This window comes from Caretta caretta, chromosome 6, assembly GCF_965140235.1.
Source record: "Caretta caretta isolate rCarCar2 chromosome 6, rCarCar1.hap1, whole genome shotgun sequence".
NCBI lineage: Eukaryota > Metazoa > Chordata > Testudines > Cheloniidae > Caretta > Caretta caretta.
Genome location: NC_134211.1, coordinates 11,740,469 through 11,758,408, shown reverse-complemented (window position 1 = coordinate 11,758,408; position 17,940 = coordinate 11,740,469). Strand labels below are relative to the sequence as shown.

The 17,940-nt window shown below is 50.0% G+C and overlaps 1 protein-coding gene across 13 annotated transcripts in view; it reads left to right on the top strand.

Annotated features, from left to right (window-relative positions):
• The window catches only part of CTNND1 (catenin delta 1), a 58,504-nt gene that overhangs the window by 30,192 nt on the left and 10,372 nt on the right, over positions 1-17,940 (top strand). For 9 of the 13 annotated variants that reach the window (XM_048855071.2, XM_048855067.2, XM_048855064.2 and 6 more), the window contains 11 exons: positions 513-823; positions 3,052-3,123; positions 4,173-4,331; positions 4,619-5,151; positions 12,488-12,951; positions 13,036-13,219; positions 13,630-13,747; positions 14,438-14,591; positions 14,934-14,951; positions 15,216-15,284; positions 16,966-17,093. In XM_048855071.2, coding sequence (XP_048711028.2) covers positions 629-823; positions 3,052-3,123; positions 4,173-4,331; positions 4,619-5,151; positions 12,488-12,951; positions 13,036-13,219; positions 13,630-13,747; positions 14,438-14,591; positions 14,934-14,951; positions 15,216-15,284; positions 16,966-17,093 — 2,094 coding nt within the window. In that variant the 5' untranslated portion in view covers positions 513-628. The remainder of the gene's footprint in view (positions 1-512; positions 824-3,051; positions 3,124-4,172; positions 4,332-4,618; positions 5,152-12,487; positions 12,952-13,035; positions 13,220-13,629; positions 13,748-14,437; positions 14,592-14,933; positions 14,952-15,215; positions 15,285-16,965; positions 17,094-17,940) is intronic. The other 4 variants (XM_048855069.2, XM_048855066.2, XM_048855073.2 and 1 more) reach the window with 2 other exon arrangements.

The following is a 17,940-nucleotide window of genomic DNA, read 5'->3' as shown; positions in this document are numbered from 1 at the left end:
GTGAGAGGGGAGTGTTAGATGCCCCTCAAATAAAATGGGAGTGTTTTAAGCACTACTGGCTTTCGAGATTTCCCTCTGGGCTACTTACTCATGCTTCTCTCCTGGTCAGGGTTGGCTCCCTTCCTATCCATCAGGGGATCCTTTCAGATGAGAGAAGATTGGCTCTGGCAAGACTGCACTGGGGCAAGGGGGTATAGAACTGCCTTGCCTGTACAGATCCTACCCTGGTGAGGCCTTTGTGAGAAGGGAGACTGAAAAGTCTAATTCCTAGACTTGAAGGCGGGAGCTGCTGAGAGCACAGATCAGGGTTTCCTGTAGTAGAGGTGACACTACTGCCATGTATGGCAGGACAGTTGCCCTGGCCAGCCACTGCTATTGTCCCATGGGAAGGGTGGCAGAATTGACACTTGCTCTTTCTTTGAGTGCTGAGAGAACCTGGCCTTGGGATTGATATTTCATCTGTCTCCTCTGATCTCTTCTCTCCTTCCTTCCCTCAACTGTATGTCGTGAAGTGAGGGGCTCCTTCCCCTCTTTCTTCCCCTCCAACCCGTCTGACGCTGGTTTTCTCACACGCCCCGTGCCCTACACCCTCCCTCCTCCCCACCCCCTGTGTGGGGCCCTCGTCACCATGGACGACTCGGAAGTGGAGTCAACTGCCAGCATCCTGGCCTCCGTCAAGGAGCAGGAGGCACAGTTTGAGAAGCTGACCCGGGCGCTGGAGGAGGAGCGGCGCCACGTCTCGGCGCAGCTGGAGCGCGTCCGGGTCTCCCCGCAGGATGCCAGCCAGACGATGGCCAACGGCACCCTCACCCGCCGGCATCAGGTAAAACCCCCTTGGGGGAGAGGTGGGCTCGGCAGAGCCCTTTTGGCTGCTCCTGCATGAACTGTGGTGGACGCGGGAGGAGTATTTGGCAGTCTGGCTCCTATCAGAGTTGCCCTGCCCCCTCCCAACTGGCTCACAGAGGAGCTGTCTCTGCACCTAATAGATTTGAGTAACTGCTGTAAGAACTTATCAGATGAACTGCAGGTCTGGGGGCGTGAGGTGGCATTGCTTGACCTCTCACTGATGCACAGAGGTCCCTCCATACATCTGAGTGTAGGATTAGTGTGCTGGGGAACAGCTGCATGGGCCAGCCTCCATAGTGCTGTAGACTTGTGGATTGGGACTCCATGACAGATGCAGCCCTGCCCAGAAAACCAGGGGCCTCTGGCTCCCTTGCCCCAGAAGCCCTATAACTAGTTGTGAGGCCAGAGGTACTGGCGTCTCTGCTCTTCTGGGGTGCTTGCCTGGTACCCTCTATAACCTGATGACGTGACGCCTGTTGTACAAAGTGCCCACCCTGGGGACGTGGCAGGCAGAGCCCAGGAACTCTCACAGGTGGCTTTGAGTGGCACTCTGGGCTCTAGCTAAGTGCCACTCCCCCCCCCCCCCCCGGGAAAAAAAGAAATCTGCTGCTGCACCAATCTAGAGGCCATGTTGTATTTGTGGCCCCCACGGTCTCGGTATCTGAGTACCTCATAATCTTCAATGTACTTATTCACCCCCTAGTGTTTGGTGTGGCAGGCAGAGCTGCTGTTATCCCCATAGCTCCAGATTGGGAACTGAGACAAAAAGATCAAATTACTTTCCCAGGCTCCCGCAAGTGTAGTGTGGCAGAGACCTGGGTTCAATACCCTACTCTGAAGTCCCAGGCTAGCACCTTTAAACACTGAGTAGTCAGATGGGACAGGCCAAGTGCCAGGAGGGGATGAGGGAAGAGTCTGCCTGAGTCTCCAGGGCTCTTAACTTACACTGCAGCAGGCAGTTTATCTGGCTTGATCTCCTTTCTCTTCTTGTGGCTATCTTACGCTCTGTACTGTTGGGGTTTTGTTAAGGGGTAGAAGTCAAGACCTTCTGTGCCCTGTTTTAAAGGGCTAGAGGACAGCTGCACTGGCAATGCACAGAGGGTTTGGTTGTCTAGCTGAGGATACTGGTGCTACTGACAGGTTTCAGAGTAACAGCCGTGTTAGTCTGTCTTTGCAAAAAGAAAAGGAGTACTTGTGGCACCTTAGAGACTAACCAATTTATTTGAGCATGAGCTTTCGTGAGCTACAGCTCACTTCATCGGATGCATACCGTGGAAACTGCAGTAGACATTATACTGCCGTTTCCACGGTATGCATCCGATGAAGTGAGCTGTAGCTCACGAAAGCTCATGCTCAAATAAATTGGTTAGTCTCTAAGGTGCCACAACTCCTTTTCTTGGTGCTACTGAGAAACTTCCCAGGCCACATTGGAGTTAGACAAGTGGATTTTTATTCTTCAAAGTGGCGGGGTGGGGGAGGAGAACAGTTCTCTGGGCTGTAAGTGGGAGGAGAAGTGAACGTATATGAATATTATAGGCAGTGAAAAGCCATTACGCTCTGTGGTCTGCTTTTGACTCTCCACGCTGTTCCCTCTAATTTCCCTGAAATGCTGGTATGTCTCATCTGGTGGCCTGTGGCTTCCACATCAAAAGAAGATGTGAAATGTCTTGTGTGTGTGTCTGTCTCTCTCTCTCTCTCTCTGATGGAGTTGGGGTGTGTGTACCCAGAAGGGGGCCTTAGCCCTTCTGGTAGGAGGTACATGGAGTTCTGAAGAGTCTGGCCCACCATGTGGAGCACTGGGATGTCTGGAGGGTGGAGCACTAGAAATAGCTGCTTTTTAACCCCTCCTGGGGACTCCCCAGACTGCACTGGGGAATAGCATCGGTCTCCTGCTTGGCTGTGTAGCACAATCTCTGCAGCACCATGCCCTTCACCTAAGAGATTGAGATCTCAGGGCATGGAATCGCCCTGGCTGCTCTTTACCACCTCTACCTGCTGCTAACCTCTGGGGCACTGGAATTGGATGCTGCTGAGTCTGGAACTGAGACTAGGGTGTGAGGCTGTCAGTACTGTCCTTACAAGGTGGAGTGGGGCACTAATCCCAAGGGCATGAGGCCTGGCCTTTCTTGCTTGGAGGCAACAGGACGATGCATCCTAGGCGATGGACTAGGAAGCATTATAATGAGCTGATGTGGCTTGTTTCAGAACGGCCGTTTCCTGGGCGATGCTGACTTGGAGAGGCAGAAATTTCCAGATCTGAAACTCAACGGACCACCGGTAAAGGACTTCTGGGAGGAGCTGGGATCTCTTGTTGGGGGCAAGGCCTGAGTTCAGGGGCACAGTGGCTGGTTTTTCTTCCTTGTGGAAGGGACCCATCTTCTTAGGTGTTGCTGGCAAGGCTTCCCCACCCTTATCTGTGCCATAGTGCATTCTCTGCAGCCACCAGCAAGCAACAGTGATGCCAGGGAAGCCTCTCTCCTTTGGGTAGATGTTTTCTGGCTTTCGGCAGAAAGCCCTACCACAAATCCCTTCATCTTGGGCACTCCTCCCATTTCACTGCTAGGGCATATGCCCTGTAGTAGAAGCTGGAGGGATGGGGCTTGGCCTGTGTGGTGGAGAACTGGGCTCTGCAGGCAACCTCATAAGTGAGGGGCAGTGTCAGCATAGGGCCAGTCTCCTCTTGTAGCTAGTGGTTTCCATTTAAAGTGTGTGTGGGGGGGAGATCCTCCCCACTGTGGTGTGGGTAGAAAACTCTAATAAAGGGCTCCTGCTACACCCAGGTAGTTTCAGTTATCACTCCTTTAAATGAGAATGGAAGACAGGATCCAACAGGAAACACAGAACAGTCCTCCGGGCTCTGAGATCCTCTTATTTCCTTTATGCACCACCTCCCAAATGACACCGATCTCCCTCCCAACAAGGGGACCATGCAATCTGTCTTCCTCCTGCTTCAAGCTGAAGAGAGCACCCTGCTTGGCTTCCCACCCCCTGGTCTGGCCACCATTGCTGCCAGGCTGCTGCTCCCCAGATGCTACTGCCTACTGTGCCAGCCTAGCACAGTGAGAATTGGGTCGGGGGAGCATCTGGGGCCTGTGAGGGTGGGGGGGGGCAATGACAGGTGACCCACCTAGATCCTTCCCCCAACCCACTGGTGGGTTGGGACCCACTGTTTTGGAAATGCTGCTCTAGCCAGGAGATGGCTCGGTGCATCCTTGCCTAGATGGTACAGATAGAGAGCTAAGGTCGTGGAAATGCTGTCTCCTGTGGGTGGGATCTGGCACTGTTCACAATCTGGGCTGACTTGGTGTGCTCTTCCCTCATCCCAGGACCGCAGCCACCTCCTCTACAGCACGATCCCCAGGATGCAGGACCCAGGCCAGATTGTGGAGGAGACGTATACCATGGAGGAGGACCCAGAGGGTGCCATGTCGGTTGTCTCAGTGGAGACATCTGATGATGGGACCACCCGGCGCACAGAGACCATGGTGAGGGACAGTAAAAGAAAGGGGACTGTCTTGTCTTCAGTAGTGTTGATCTGGCCTGCCCTCCCCCGGGGTTGGTGAGATGGCCTGTACACTAAACTCTCTATCCTACATGTTTCTGTAGCACTGTTAACTGAAGCTGGGGATGAGGGCTACTGGTCAAGATGGAGGGGCACAAGCAGAGCTGGGGGAGTTCAGGCCTGAGACAGCAGGGGGTTTGGATGATTAGGGGACATCAACAGCCCTTGCATTTGTGATCTGAGAGCATATCCTTCTCCCCATCTCTTCAGGTGAAGAAGGTGGTGAAGACTGTGACCACGCGGACAGTACAGCAAGTCCCCGTTGGGCCAGATGGGTTACCTGTGGAGGGTTCTCCTGTCTCCAATAACTACATCCAGACAGTGGACAGAAACTTCCGTAAAAATGGTAATGGGGGGCCTGGCAGCTACATGAGCCAGCCTGGTACTGCCACGCTCCCCCGCAACTATCACTATTCAGATGGCTACGGTCGCCCCTATGAGGACGGCTACCCTGGCAGCGACCACAGCTATGGCAGCCTGTCCCGTGTGACCCGTATCGATGAACGTTATCGTCCCACCATGGATGGCTACCGGGCCCCCAGCCGTCAGGATATCTATGGTCCCCAGCCACAGGTGCGGGTAGGGGGGAGCAACGTGGACCTGAACCGCTTTCACCCAGAACCGTATGGGCTGGAGGACGACCAGCGCAGCATTGGCTACGAAGACCTGGACTATGGGATGATGCCGGACTATGGCACGGCCAGGCGGGCGGGGACTCCCTCAGACCCCAGGCGGCGACTCAGGTAGGAACAGCAGGCTTTACACACTGTAGTTGAACACTTTTCCTCTGAGTATTATTCCCCTCTTCTCTCTCTCCTCCCCCCCCACCCCCCCGTGCCCAGCAGTGGGTGATTCCAACAAAGGTGTGGACCTCCATAAGGCAACTATTAATAGCTTGTGTATGTGTTGGGGCTGTGGTGATTACTCCTGAATGTCTGAGCCTAATTGTCATAGCTGTGGCATCTAGTTGACTCTCAAATTATGCAGCTGCGGCATTTAACCTCCCTGCAGCAATGAGTACTAGAGTTATCGTGCACTGTCTGGAGGCTTTTGTTCTGGACATACTGTCTCTTGATCGCATGCCCCATGGTTTTGATGTTCGGCAAAGTTTAATGAGGGAGACAGGGACCGATTGTGAGTCCTAAGATGCCTTGATCTCTCTCTCCTTCCCCAGCCCCCCTTTGCATTGTGTCAAGATGCGCCCTGCCAGTTTGGCAGGGGTTTCTGTTCCTGTAAGCCTGGCCCTATAGCAGGGGTGGGCAAATTTTTGGCCCGAGAGCCACATCAGAGTGCAAAACTGTATGGAGGGCCAGGTAGGGAAGGCTGTGCCTCCCCAAACAGCTTGGCTACTGCCCCCTGACCGCCTCCACCCCATCCAACCACCCCGTCTCCTGACTGCCCCTTATCCAATGCCCCGGCCCCCTTACCATGCTGCTCAGAGCAGCATATCTGGCCGCTGCGCTGCCTGGCCGGAGCCAGACACACTACTGCGCTGCCCTGTATGAGCAGGCAGCCCTGCCGCCCAGAGTGCTGGCTGTGGGAGAGGGGGGACAGCGGGGGAGGGGCTGGGGGCTAGCCTCCTGGGCCAGGAGATCAGGGGCTGGGCAGGGCAGTCCTGTGGGCCGGATGTGGTTCACGGGCTGTAATTTGCCCACCTGTGCCCTATAGCCTGAGTCTGCTTGGGTTGGACAAAATAAGTTTGCTGTCAAAGGCTGCATTTTGGTTAATGCCATTGCACAGCAGCATCAAATCTGTTGTTGTTGCACATTGATGCAAAGACGTGAACGTCTCCGCAGAGTGTTGACTTAAACTTGCAGCTACTGCTGAACTGGGATTCTAGGGTGTGAGGGGTCAGGCTGGAGGAGGATTGATTCCTGGGCAGGTGGCTGACTTGGGGTGCACAGCGCCTTGAAGGAACACACTGGGGAGGAGAAGTGATCAAATCTAACAATAGCAATTGGATCCTCTGTGCCTTGTGCAAATCAGTCACTTCCCTAGCTGATTAGCCAAGTGCAGCTTTGATGGGATGACTGCACTCTGGGGTCCTATAAAAGTCTGGCATTGCTGCTTCTGTGACACTGTATTGTCCTAGGAGTGCTGCTAATGTACTATTTACACAGAATAAACTGAGGAGCCAATGTGAGGAAGGGAACCAGACAGGAACATCCCCACAGGAAGTTGTTGCCTGCACTTCGATGCTATCTAAGTATTTGATGCTCCAACCTGCTCCAGCATGTGTGGTTTAAAAAAAATAAAATAAAAAATCTGTGGAAAGACTTTGGCTTTGTGCAAGGGACTTGGCTCCTTTTAGCTGAGAAGCTGTAGGTTTACTCACTGCCTTGGTGCTGCTGTGTCTGAGGGGGTCTGAGCCCCGAAGCTGAATGCTCAGTAAAATTCCTAGCATGCATGTTCTGTAGAGCTAGTCTTTGATTGTAGAGAATGAAACTATAAAGGCCTGGTTCAGCATCCAGCTAACCCCACTCGCATCTCTCTGAGTCCTGAAGGTCACTTAGTTCTGGCTCTGGGCTGCCAAGGGGAACAAATTCCAAAGGCTAGAAGCCCTGCCACTCAGTGCCATAGAGAGATCAAATTTGCGAGTCCTGAGTCTGGACTAGGGATGAGAAATCTTTTCTGAGTAACCTGCTCTGCAGCCATTCTGGACTCTGGCATCTTGATGCCTTCTTATCTAGGCTGAGCAACGGCCCCTCTTCCATCCAGGTCCCCCACTCTGTCAGTCTGGGAGGAGTGGAAGGCTGTAAGATCCATACTCAGTGAAAGGAATGATACAGACAAGTGTTCTGGGGTTGCTGCAGCACTTGCAAAGGGCTCTCAAGCTCCCTGGTGGCTTTATGCAGACACCAAACAGGAAGGGGCACTAGATGAACTCTGTGGGGCCTGATCTGGGGAGAAGAAGCAGTGTCCTAGCACAGCCCCATGGGCTCTCATCTGGGAAGAACTGAACTCACTGAAGGGTCACGCCACGTCAGCATCCTTGCACCTGGCAGCTAGCAGTACTCTGTCATCACTGGTGTCACAAACTGCAGAATCTGTGTGGCTGTCATGCCCTTGTCCTCCAGCTCCCCAGCTGTGGAACAGGCTCTGTTTTTTATCCGCAGACTGGCTGATAAAGATCACAGAAATCCATGGAATCCAAGCGTTGTTGGAGTTGGCTCATCACCACTATCTCAATTACCTTTTTGTCTTGAATCTCCTGGTTTTGGGGATGGTACCTGGCAAGATTAACAACCCCAAGATGTTTTTTTGAGCAAGGTCCTAAACATTACTTACTTTGAAGCGTGCTTGGCAAATTGCCGTCCTGAAGGAAGTCATTAACAATCCATCTTTCTCCCACCCCCGGTGTGCCTAGTGTCTCTACTGGCTATAATCAGCCATGACGGACACGGGTCCATCTTGCATGTCTAGTTGCAACTTGTTAAGCATGCACAAAACCTCAGGACATGAAACTGAATGAGATCAAAGCACTGTAGATGAATTCTTTTGTCCTTCGCTTTCCCATGGAAACACTTGGACTGTCCTGAGTCAATAGAAACAAGTTGACCTTTCACTGTAGCAAGAGGCATTCAGAACTGCCAGTGTCCTGATGCAGCCCAGCTTAGTGTGGATGCTTAATACTGAGCTGAACTGGAGTTAGATGTAACAGTTAAGGAATACTCCGTCTTGACCACAGCCATGGCATAGGAACCAACTGTCTTCAGTGTGGCGTGTTACTGAGATCAGGTCTTGTGGAGCTAGAGCTTCAGCCTTTTGTCACAGACTGCAGAGGGTGACATGGCAGTCAGTCTGTACACCCTGTCACCATGGCACATGGCTGTGGGGCACTGGATTGCAGGGTAACCACTGATGGTGGCGAAGCAGCAAAATCTCCATTGCCCCAGAACTTGCCAATCAAAATGGCTTCCGAGGGTGACTCAAACAGAATTGCCACCCCAACAGGAGTAACTGGTCTGACCTGAAGCTGTACCACTGATCAGACCGTTACTCCTTTTGTCTAATACATATCCAGCATGCTCACCAGTGAGTGGAATCAGAAACCCTTCAGATAATCCATGGTTGTAATGTAAGAGTGGGCATGTCCTACGCTTGATCCGATGCAAAGAGACAACTGCACAATCAGTCAAAAACTCCTGTAGGCAAAGCTGATCCAAGGTACAGGACCTAGCTGGGGTCTTGTCCATACTAGAAAAGTTTTTGCAGGCGTAGCTATACTAGCAAGCCCTCCTAGTGTAGATGCAGCTTGTACAGCCTGGCATAAAGTGGTTTCTACTGGCATAATTTACACTAGTTCTCTGACAAAGTATATTGGCATAAAAGTTCTTGTCAGTATAGGTATATCTGTACTAGTGCTTACACTGATATAACTGTGCTGGCATGTTCCAGGCCTGGTCAACACCTGTGTGAACACTGCATTGTATGAGTTTTGCACATGCAAGGCTTTTTAAGCAGCCTCTTACTGCAATGCCTCTTTCTTAAGACTGGCTTTACTTTTAAATTAGGCTGCTTAGATCTGCAATTCAAAGTACAAAAGGGCAAATTTTTTTTTTTTTTTTTTTTTGGACAAATACCTTTTCTGTTCTCCTAATAAGGGCAGGCAAGTAGGAGGATATTTTTGTGCCTGGGATGATAGATTTAATTTCATCATTGTAGGGATTGAAACAAACCAGGGCTGTCGCGCGATTAAACAGAATAGAATACCATTTATTTAAATATTTTTGTGTGTTTTCTACTTTTTCAAATATATTGATTTCAATTACAACACAGAATACAATATGTACAGTGCTCACTTTATATTTTTGATTACAAGTATTTGCACTGTAAAAATTTTCAGTGGCACTATAGTACTTGTATTAGATTTTCTTTATCGTGAAAATTGAACTTACAAATGTAGAATTGTGTGTGAAAAAACAAGACAAAACTGTGTTCGAAAATAAAACAGTCTAAAATTTTAGAGCCGGGCAAGTCCACTCAGTCCTCCTACTTGTTCAGCCAATCGGTCAGACAAATAAGTTTGTTTACATTTGCAGGAGATAATGCTGCCTGCTTCTTGTTGAAAGTGAGAATAGGTGTTCTTATGGCACTGTTGTTGCCGGTGTGGCAAGATATTTACGTGCCAGATGTGCTAAAGATTCATATGTCGCTTCAACCACCATTCCAGGGGCCATGCATCCATTCTGATGATGGGTTCTGCTCGATAGCTATCTAAAGGCATGTGGACTGATGCATGTTCATTTTCATAATGAGTCAGATGCCACTAGCAGAAAGTTGATTTTCTTTTTTGGTGGTTTGGGTTCTGTAGTTTCCACATTGGAGTGTTGCTCTTTTAAGACTTCTGAAAGCATGCTCCACACCTTATCCCTCTCCGATTTTGGAAGGCATGTCAGATTCTTAAATTTTGGGTCATGTGCTGTAGTTATCTTTAGAAGTCTCACATTGGTACCTTCTTTGTGTTTTGTGAAATCTTGTATAACATGAAATATATAGCACAATGTGGGTAAAACATCAGGGGACATACAGTTCTCCCCCAAGGAGTTCAGTCACAAATTTAATTAACGCTTTTTTCATTCATTTTTTTTTTTAAATGAGCGCCATCAGCATGGAAGCATGTCCTCTAGAATGGTGGCTGAAGCATGAAGGGGCATACGAATGTTTAGCACATCTGGCATGTAAATATCTTGTGACACCGGCAACAACAGTGCCATAGAAATACCTGTTATCACTTTCTGGTGACGTAAATAAGAAGAGGACAGCATTATCTCCTGTAAATGTAAACAAACTTGTTTTGTTTTAGTGATTGGCTGAACAAGAAGTAGGACTGTGTGGACTTGTAGGCTCTGAAGTTTTTGCATTGTTTTTTGAGTGCAGTTATGTAACAAATCTCCATTTGTAAGTCACACTTTCACAACAAATTATACTACAGTTCTTGTATGAGGTGAATTGAAAAATACTATTTTTACAGTGCAAATAGTTATAATAAATAAACACTTTGATTTCAATTATAACACAGAATACAATATATAAAAATGTAGAAAAACTGCCAAAATTTTTAATTTCAGTTTTAATTGCACTGTTAATTGCAGTTGATTAATCCAGATTAATTTTTTTCAGTTAATCACGTGAGTTAACTGCGATTAATTGACAGTCCTAAAACAAACCCAACACAGTTGAGAAGGTTAACAGAACGGACTCGTCAGCATGTGTGCTATTTTTTACTCTGTCTGCGTCCAGCAAAAAGTGACATTAGACTTAGTCAGTATTGCTCCTGGTTACCTAGGGCCCCATTGTGCTAGGCACCACATGTACAATGGAGATAGCCCCTGCCTCAAAGAGCATACAGCCCTGAATAGACCAGTCAAAGTATGAGGGAGAAATATTGTTTCTCCACTCTGCAGAAGAGGGGTAGCCAAGATGTAGAGACTTGGCCAGGGTGACAGTGTCTGTGTCAGGACTGGGAACTGATGTGAAATCTCCAGAGTCACACTCCAGTGCTGTAACCACAAGCTGATATTCGTATAGGCTTTTCCCTTGCTAGTCTCCATGTAGGAAGACAGTAATTTTGTTTGTATTGCATTAGCCCCTAGGCCAGGATCAGCACCACATTCTGTTCAGGGAGAAAGTTTTTTTGTTTTGTTTTGTTTTGCTTTTTAAGTGTGTGTGTCTCTCTCTCTCTCTCTCTCGCTCTCTCTTCAAAAAGAAAAGGAGTACTTGTGGCACGTTAGAGGCTAACAATTTTATTTGAGCATAAGCTTTCGTGAGCTACATACAGCTCACTTCATCAGATGTAAGTGAGTTGTAGCTCACAAAAGCTTATGCTCAAATAAATGCGTTAGTCTCTAAGGTGCCACAAGTCTTCCTTTTCTTTTTTGCAGATACAGACTATCATGGCTGCTACTCTGAAACCTTTTCTTTCTTCTCTCCCCCCCATCCCCACCCCCTCCGCCAGGGCGAACCCCTCTGATATTTGACTTCAAAATTAGTTATGTGAAAACAACTCTGTCCATATTTGGCTTCTCAAAGCATTTTGTGAAAAGCAATTTTGCACTTAAACTGTGTGTGTTTTGGTATCTTCAACGTCATTACATGACGACTCCTGGCAAAGGGAGGAATTGACTGTCTTGATGCAGCAGCAGCAGCAGCAGTATTGACATTTTATTGTATCCCATAGGAATTGGGTATTCTTGAAATCTGATCCAGCTACCTAACAGGAGGCTGTACCCACTTGATGACTCTATAATCGTCCTCTTTGCATGAAACATTTGGAACCAGCCTGGCAGAGGCTCTGGAGAACACTAAATAGGAATGATCCTTCGCTAGGGTGGGGAGAGCAGGCTTGATGACCTAATAGGTTGTTTCCGTCTCTGACTTATCTGGATTTACACTGGTGGCATCAGCTTGCCCTCTAGCGGCCAGAAGGTGGAACTGTTTCGCAGACCGTTCTCTGTCTTAAGAAAGTAGAGCTGCTGCTTCTGTGGTTCTAGGGTCTCTGGGGATAATCACGACATGCTGATGTAACACCCAGGTGCCCTGACTTACTGTTGTCAGGTGCTCTAAGCCTAGTAAGATGCTGCCCCAAAGGGCAGACAGGAAAGAGTAGCTGCCATTGCCCTGGGCATGGTCCTGCTATTGTACATTTATCTGTCCAGGCAAAGGAAGCTGCTAACCATTACATGGCTTAGGTTGAAGGGCTGAGGGGAAGAGGGTGTAGACCTGGCTGGCCACAGTCCAGCTCCAATCAGACAGAAACCCACATCTGGCCCCCTTCACCACAATTGCCAATGGCTTCTACAATGAATAGTCTCCAAGAACCATAAAGACAGAATTACCCTTCTGTAGAGGGAAAGAGCTCTCTAGTCCTGGGGGCCTGTATGAAGGGATGCTGATACTACCTGTGCAGAGGCGCATGGTTTCTAGTGTTCTCAGAGTCCCAGTCTCACAATGGAACTTCTGTTAGCCTCTCTGGTTCTGCTGTTTCCCAGCGCTAGGGGATGGAGACTGAAGTCCACTCCCCTTCATGGAGTTCAAGCTCTGTTTCCCTTTCTAACTCCATTCCTCTCTCCTCTGCAGGAGTTATGAGGATATGCTGGTGGATGAGGTGGTCCCTGATCAGTACTACTGGGCCCCACTGGCCCAGCATGAGCGGGGCAGCCTGGCAAGCCTGGACAGCCTGCGGAAGGGAGGGACCCTGCCAGCCAATTGGCGCCAGCCAGAGCTGCCTGAGGTGATTGCCATGCTGAACTTCCGTCTGGACGCGGTTAAATCCAACGCGGCCGCTTACCTGCAGCACCTGTGCTACCGCAACGACAAGGTGAAGACGGAGGTGCGAAAGCTGAAGGGCATCCCAGTGCTGGTGGGGCTGCTGGACCACCCCAAGAAGGAGGTACACTACGGGGCTTGTGGGGCCCTCAAGAATATCTCCTTTGGCCGAGACCAGGACAACAAGATTGCCATCAAGAACTGTGATGGTGTCCCTGCCCTGGTGCGGCTGCTGCGCAAGGCCCGTGACATGGACCTCACTGAGGTCATCACAGGTAATGGGTGGTCTGGGAGTGGTTGCTGGGGAGGGGGACCTGTGTAGTGCCTTGGTCTCACTGGCTGCATGTGCTCTGTCTCAGGGACATTGTGGAATCTCTCCTCTCATGACTCTATAAAGATGGCCATTGTGGACCACGCGCTGCATGCCCTCACTGACGAGGTCATCATCCCACGCTCCGGCTGGGAAAGAGAGCCCAACGAGGACTCCAAGCCACGCCACATAGAGTGGGGGTCGGTGCTCACCAACACCGCTGGCTGCCTTAGGTATATGCTGGAGAAGTGACAGGAGGGTGGCATCTGAGCCTGTGGCACCTCAGGCTGAGCTTGTGCTGTAACTGGAATTCCCCTCCCACCTTCGGGAGGCTGGTGGCTTTTTCTTCATCATAGCTCTTTGGGGATGGGGAGATTTCTAGACTTGGTATCTGGATGGCTAGAGGCACTGCATGGCAGTGGTAGTGCTGGTGATGGGAAGATATTAATTGCCTCTCCAATGCATGATCAGTCCCTGGCGTGCCTTTTATGGCTTGTCTAGCTCAGTCCTTGTCTAGGTCAGGGAGAGACTTGGCTCGTTCAGCTTGGTGGGGAGCAGGAACATGAGAGCAATCTAGTCCTTCATATGCTCCGAGGTGCTGCCACTACGGCCGTCTCACCCTCCAATCTCTATTCCCCTCTAGAAATGTGAGCTCTGAGCGCAGTGAGGCTCGTCGGAAACTGCGTGAGTGCGATGGGTTGGTGGATGCCTTGATATACGTTGTCCAGTCAGAGATTGGCCAGAAAGACTGCAACAGCAAGGTAATGGAGCAACACTTTCCATCCCCAGTAGATGGGAGCATGTTGCGGGGGCCAAACCAGTGACTGTTCTGGCATCTGGCTCTGCTTTTGTTTCCGACAGTGCCTGTAGGAAGAGATGTAGTACTGACCTCTCTTCAGTCACTGCCTTTCCTTCCTGTGACTCTCCTTCCTCCTTTTCAGCATCAGTTCCCTTCTAGGACCAGGAGGGGAAGAGATTCTGGACCCACCTGACGTTTTAAAGGTGGGGACGGGACAGGACTGAGTTTTTCAGAATGGTTTGCAGCCTGGGTGATCTTTCTGTGCTTGGAAGTAGAGGCTGCTCTGAATTAATGGTATCCAAACGTTGGTCCATGGGTTGATCACCAGCAGGTGACCAAGCCTTGGTGCCCACAGAGCAGAGCATGATCTGAGGATCAAGCACCAGGCTGGGGGATCTGAGGCTGGGAAGGAGAGGTAATGATGGAAGTATCATCTTAAGCAGTAGCCTGAAGCATGGAAGTGCTGGAGAGCTACTGCCCTAAGCCAAGTAACAGTTGCCCCTTCCTCCCTGTGACCTCTGAACCTTCACACTATCCCTTATGACTCTGAAGTATCAGGTGACCGGTAAGCCAGCTGTGTCTCATTGTGAATAACACTCCCTCCCTTCTCTCTCCTGCCCTCCCTCTCTTCCCTCCCCCCCCCCCCCTTCAGCTGGTGGAGAATTGTGTCTGCCTGCTGCGGAACCTATCATATCAAGTCCACCGTGAGATCCCGCACGCCGAGCGCTACCAGGAGACTCCCCTTAACCCCGTCAACAATGCTGGGCCCCACGCTGCCAGCTGCTTTGGTGCCAAGAAAGGCAAAGGTAATGCCTGTCTTAGTGGGGAGGAAAATGAGGCTTCTTACCATCATGCGCTAACAATCTCTAGCAAGAAGGCTAAATCACTGTTTTCCCCAAGACCTCTTGTAACAACAGTGAGACTGCCCCTGCCTGCATCTCTAGCCCTTGGTGTTCAGGGCCCTGTGGTGGGTTGATGTGCTGTGTTGTCAGGGAAATGACAGAAGGATCTCCACTAACTTCAGGCCTTTCCCATCTCCTTTTTTCCCCTCTCCCTTCTTGCTTTCCTGCCAAACCACCCTGTGATCCTGTTGGTACCTATCCTCCTGTTTCCTCTCTCTCCTGTCCTCCTCTCCGCTTCACCAATAGACGAGTGGTTCACCAGAGGTGAGTACTCTCTTGTCTTTTTCCCTCATGTTAGTTTGGGTTCTCTCCTCTGCCCACTTCCCAGTGGGTGCATGTGGGGTGGAGGTTCACAACGCTGGCTAAGGAATGCTCTCTGTAGGAGATGCCCACGCTATCCCAACAGCACCTGAAGATTTATTCTGATACACTTGCTCCAATTAGTGAGAGAAATAAGGGATATGGCTGGGAGGTCGTGGAATAAGCTATGCTAATACCTTGTACTCACTACTTTCATTCCTTCTGAAGGCAAAAAGCCTCTAGAAGAGCCTGGTGCCGATACAGTGGACTTTCCCAAAAGAACAAGCCCTGCAAAAGGTATACTCCCCAGTGCATTTGCTCTACCCTTCTCCTCCCCCAGCTCCTGGTGATATTATCTCAAACTCCATTAAATAGAAGCCAGTTAAACAAAGACCGGTTTTAGAAGGGGTGGAGATACAGACAACTAAATTACATGAAAATAAATGCTGCCTAGTGTAATAAATCCATGAAACACAGGAGTTTTGGGAAGAGCCACTCCTGCTTGGCTTATAAGGAGGAGGATGGTGCAGTGGTCAGGGCACTAGCCTAGGACTTGGGGTCAATTTCTTGCTATGCCATACTGTGACCTTGGGAAAATAACTTAGCCTCAGTCCCCAATCTGTACAGGGATAACAACACTACCCTGCCTCCCAAGGGGTGTTGAGTATAAATACATTAAAGATTATGAGGTACTCAGATACTACAGTGATTTGGGGTGTGTGGGGGGAGAGCAGATAAGCATCATGGGTGACTGGAGCTACACATGACCAAGGTAAGGGCAATAACAGGTATACCATTGTCATGGCAAGTGTCTAGTAGCTACTGTTGACTTTAACTTTCCTGCTGTGCAGAACAAGTGCAGCAGTGGTATTGGCAAATGTCCTGGATTCTTTTGAAACCAGGACGAGACTGTGCACATTACACCTTTTGGTAAAACAAAGAGTGAGTGTTAAACTCCAGGAGCTGCAGGCATTCAGAACTAGAACTGGTTGGGAAAGGTACAGGGTTTGAAATTCAAAGGGCTCTCTTCAAACATCTGTGAATGTTTGGCTCTCTCTCTCTCTGTTTCTCCACTGGAAAATGAGGCGTGGAGAAGAAATAAACCTAAAAACTCAATTTTTGACAAAATGAGAAAATTCAGAAAACTCTTGCAGAAACTTGGGTTTTAAAAATGAAAATTTCAAATGAAACTTTACCGGCCCTAGTCCAAACAAAGGAACAGGTGCTCATGAAACTTTGCACCCTAATCAGTATGTAGACTAGTCTTTTTCAGTAAAGCACTTCGCAGGATCGGAGACCAAACCCCTCTGCCTAATGTCACCTGGATGTCACTGCAACCCCAGCACTTCCAGCTGATCTGGTTTGAAGACCTGTTCTGTGCAGTTGTGGCTGTGAACACTGTTGAAGTGTTCCTGCTGTGCTCATGTGTTGGCGGGAAAGGCTTCTGTAAACATTACAGTTGCTTGAACTAGTTCTGTAGGTGCCAAGAGTATCTACTGGTGATGAGGCTTGAGTCCTCCCTCTTCTCCCTGTATCAAGCTTTTGGACACTGCTGTGGTTGGCTGCTGTGACCATTACCTCCCCTAAATCTGGCCTGGTGTAAGAGGAATGGCACAAAGGGGCATGCCGCATCAAATAGCTAAACCTTACCCTTTCTTAGTAACACCTTAGATTTTAAAAATTATTCTAGCACCTGTCTGAGTGCTCTGCTGCTTCATTGACTGAAGTAACTGTCTGGGCTAGTGCAGGAGTGCTGGCCACAGTGCTGTGCTATCCGGGTTTCCAGTGCTATGGGGCAATGTTTTAAAAACTAAATTGTTTTGATCTAGTTCTTATACTTCTAGTCACTTGGGAAGGGGAGAAGCAAAAATGCACCTTGTGTCAATTGTCTAACCTACTGGATAGGCCATTGCTTACTCTGCTACTTAATGAACCTCTCAGATAAGCCCTACCTGTTACTCCCTGTCTCACTTTCTAGGGTATGAACTCCTCTTCCAACCAGAAGTAGTCTGGATATATATCTCCTTGCTGAAGGAGAGCAAGACCCCTGCCATCCTAGAGGCCTCAGCAGGAGCCATCCAGAACCTGTGTGCTGGTCGCTGGACGGTGAGTCACTTCCAAGGAGAGACAGACTGGGAACCTGATCTTAAAAATGAGGAGAGAATGAAGCCTTGGAGCTGGGTGGGGCTGGGGCACATCAGAAAGGAGGGATCACCCATCCAGTACTGGCATAGGGGGTCCAGGCACCCAGAGGCAGATTAAGGTTTCCTGGGCCAGAACAAGTGAGCCCTCCTTTCTGCCCCTTACTGGGGCCAACCCCTGTTCCACCCAGGATCCACCCCTGACTGCAGCCCCAAGAAGCTCTATCCTTGTGTCTTGGCCCTAGGGCTGCAGTGGTGAGAGAGCTCCTCCAGGGCTGCAGGGGGTGTCCAGGTGCTGGGGCTTCCCCCTGCCACCCCTGCGCTTCTGCCAGGGATGGTGTGGGGGTATGTAGGGCGATCAGGCTTCCCCTGCTGCCCCAAGGCTTCTTCCTGGGACAGGGCATGGGTGGGCAGTGCAGGGGGTGGGGAGCACTGGGGTTTCCCTTGGCACCCCAAAGCTTCTGCCCAGGACGAGGCATGGGTGGGGGATGTGGGGGCTTGTCGGGTGGGGGGAGGGGCTCTGGGGGCTGAGGAGAGAGACAGGAGAAATGACAGAGGGTGATGTTGCAGGGAAGACCAATCAGGAGCTCTTATTTCTTCTTCAAGTATGTCCCTGTGGGTGCTCCGCTTTAGGTGTCGGTGCGTCCCTGCGCTGGAAATCAGAGATTTTAGGTAGCAGTGCTCGTTCGGGGCGTGCGCAGCAGCTGTCTCGCGGTGTCATTGGCGCCTCTTGTAGCGTGCATGCAAACTGACCCCCTCCGTTCCTTCTCTATCATCCTCTGCTGCAGACGGAGCTCAATGGCAGTGCTGCC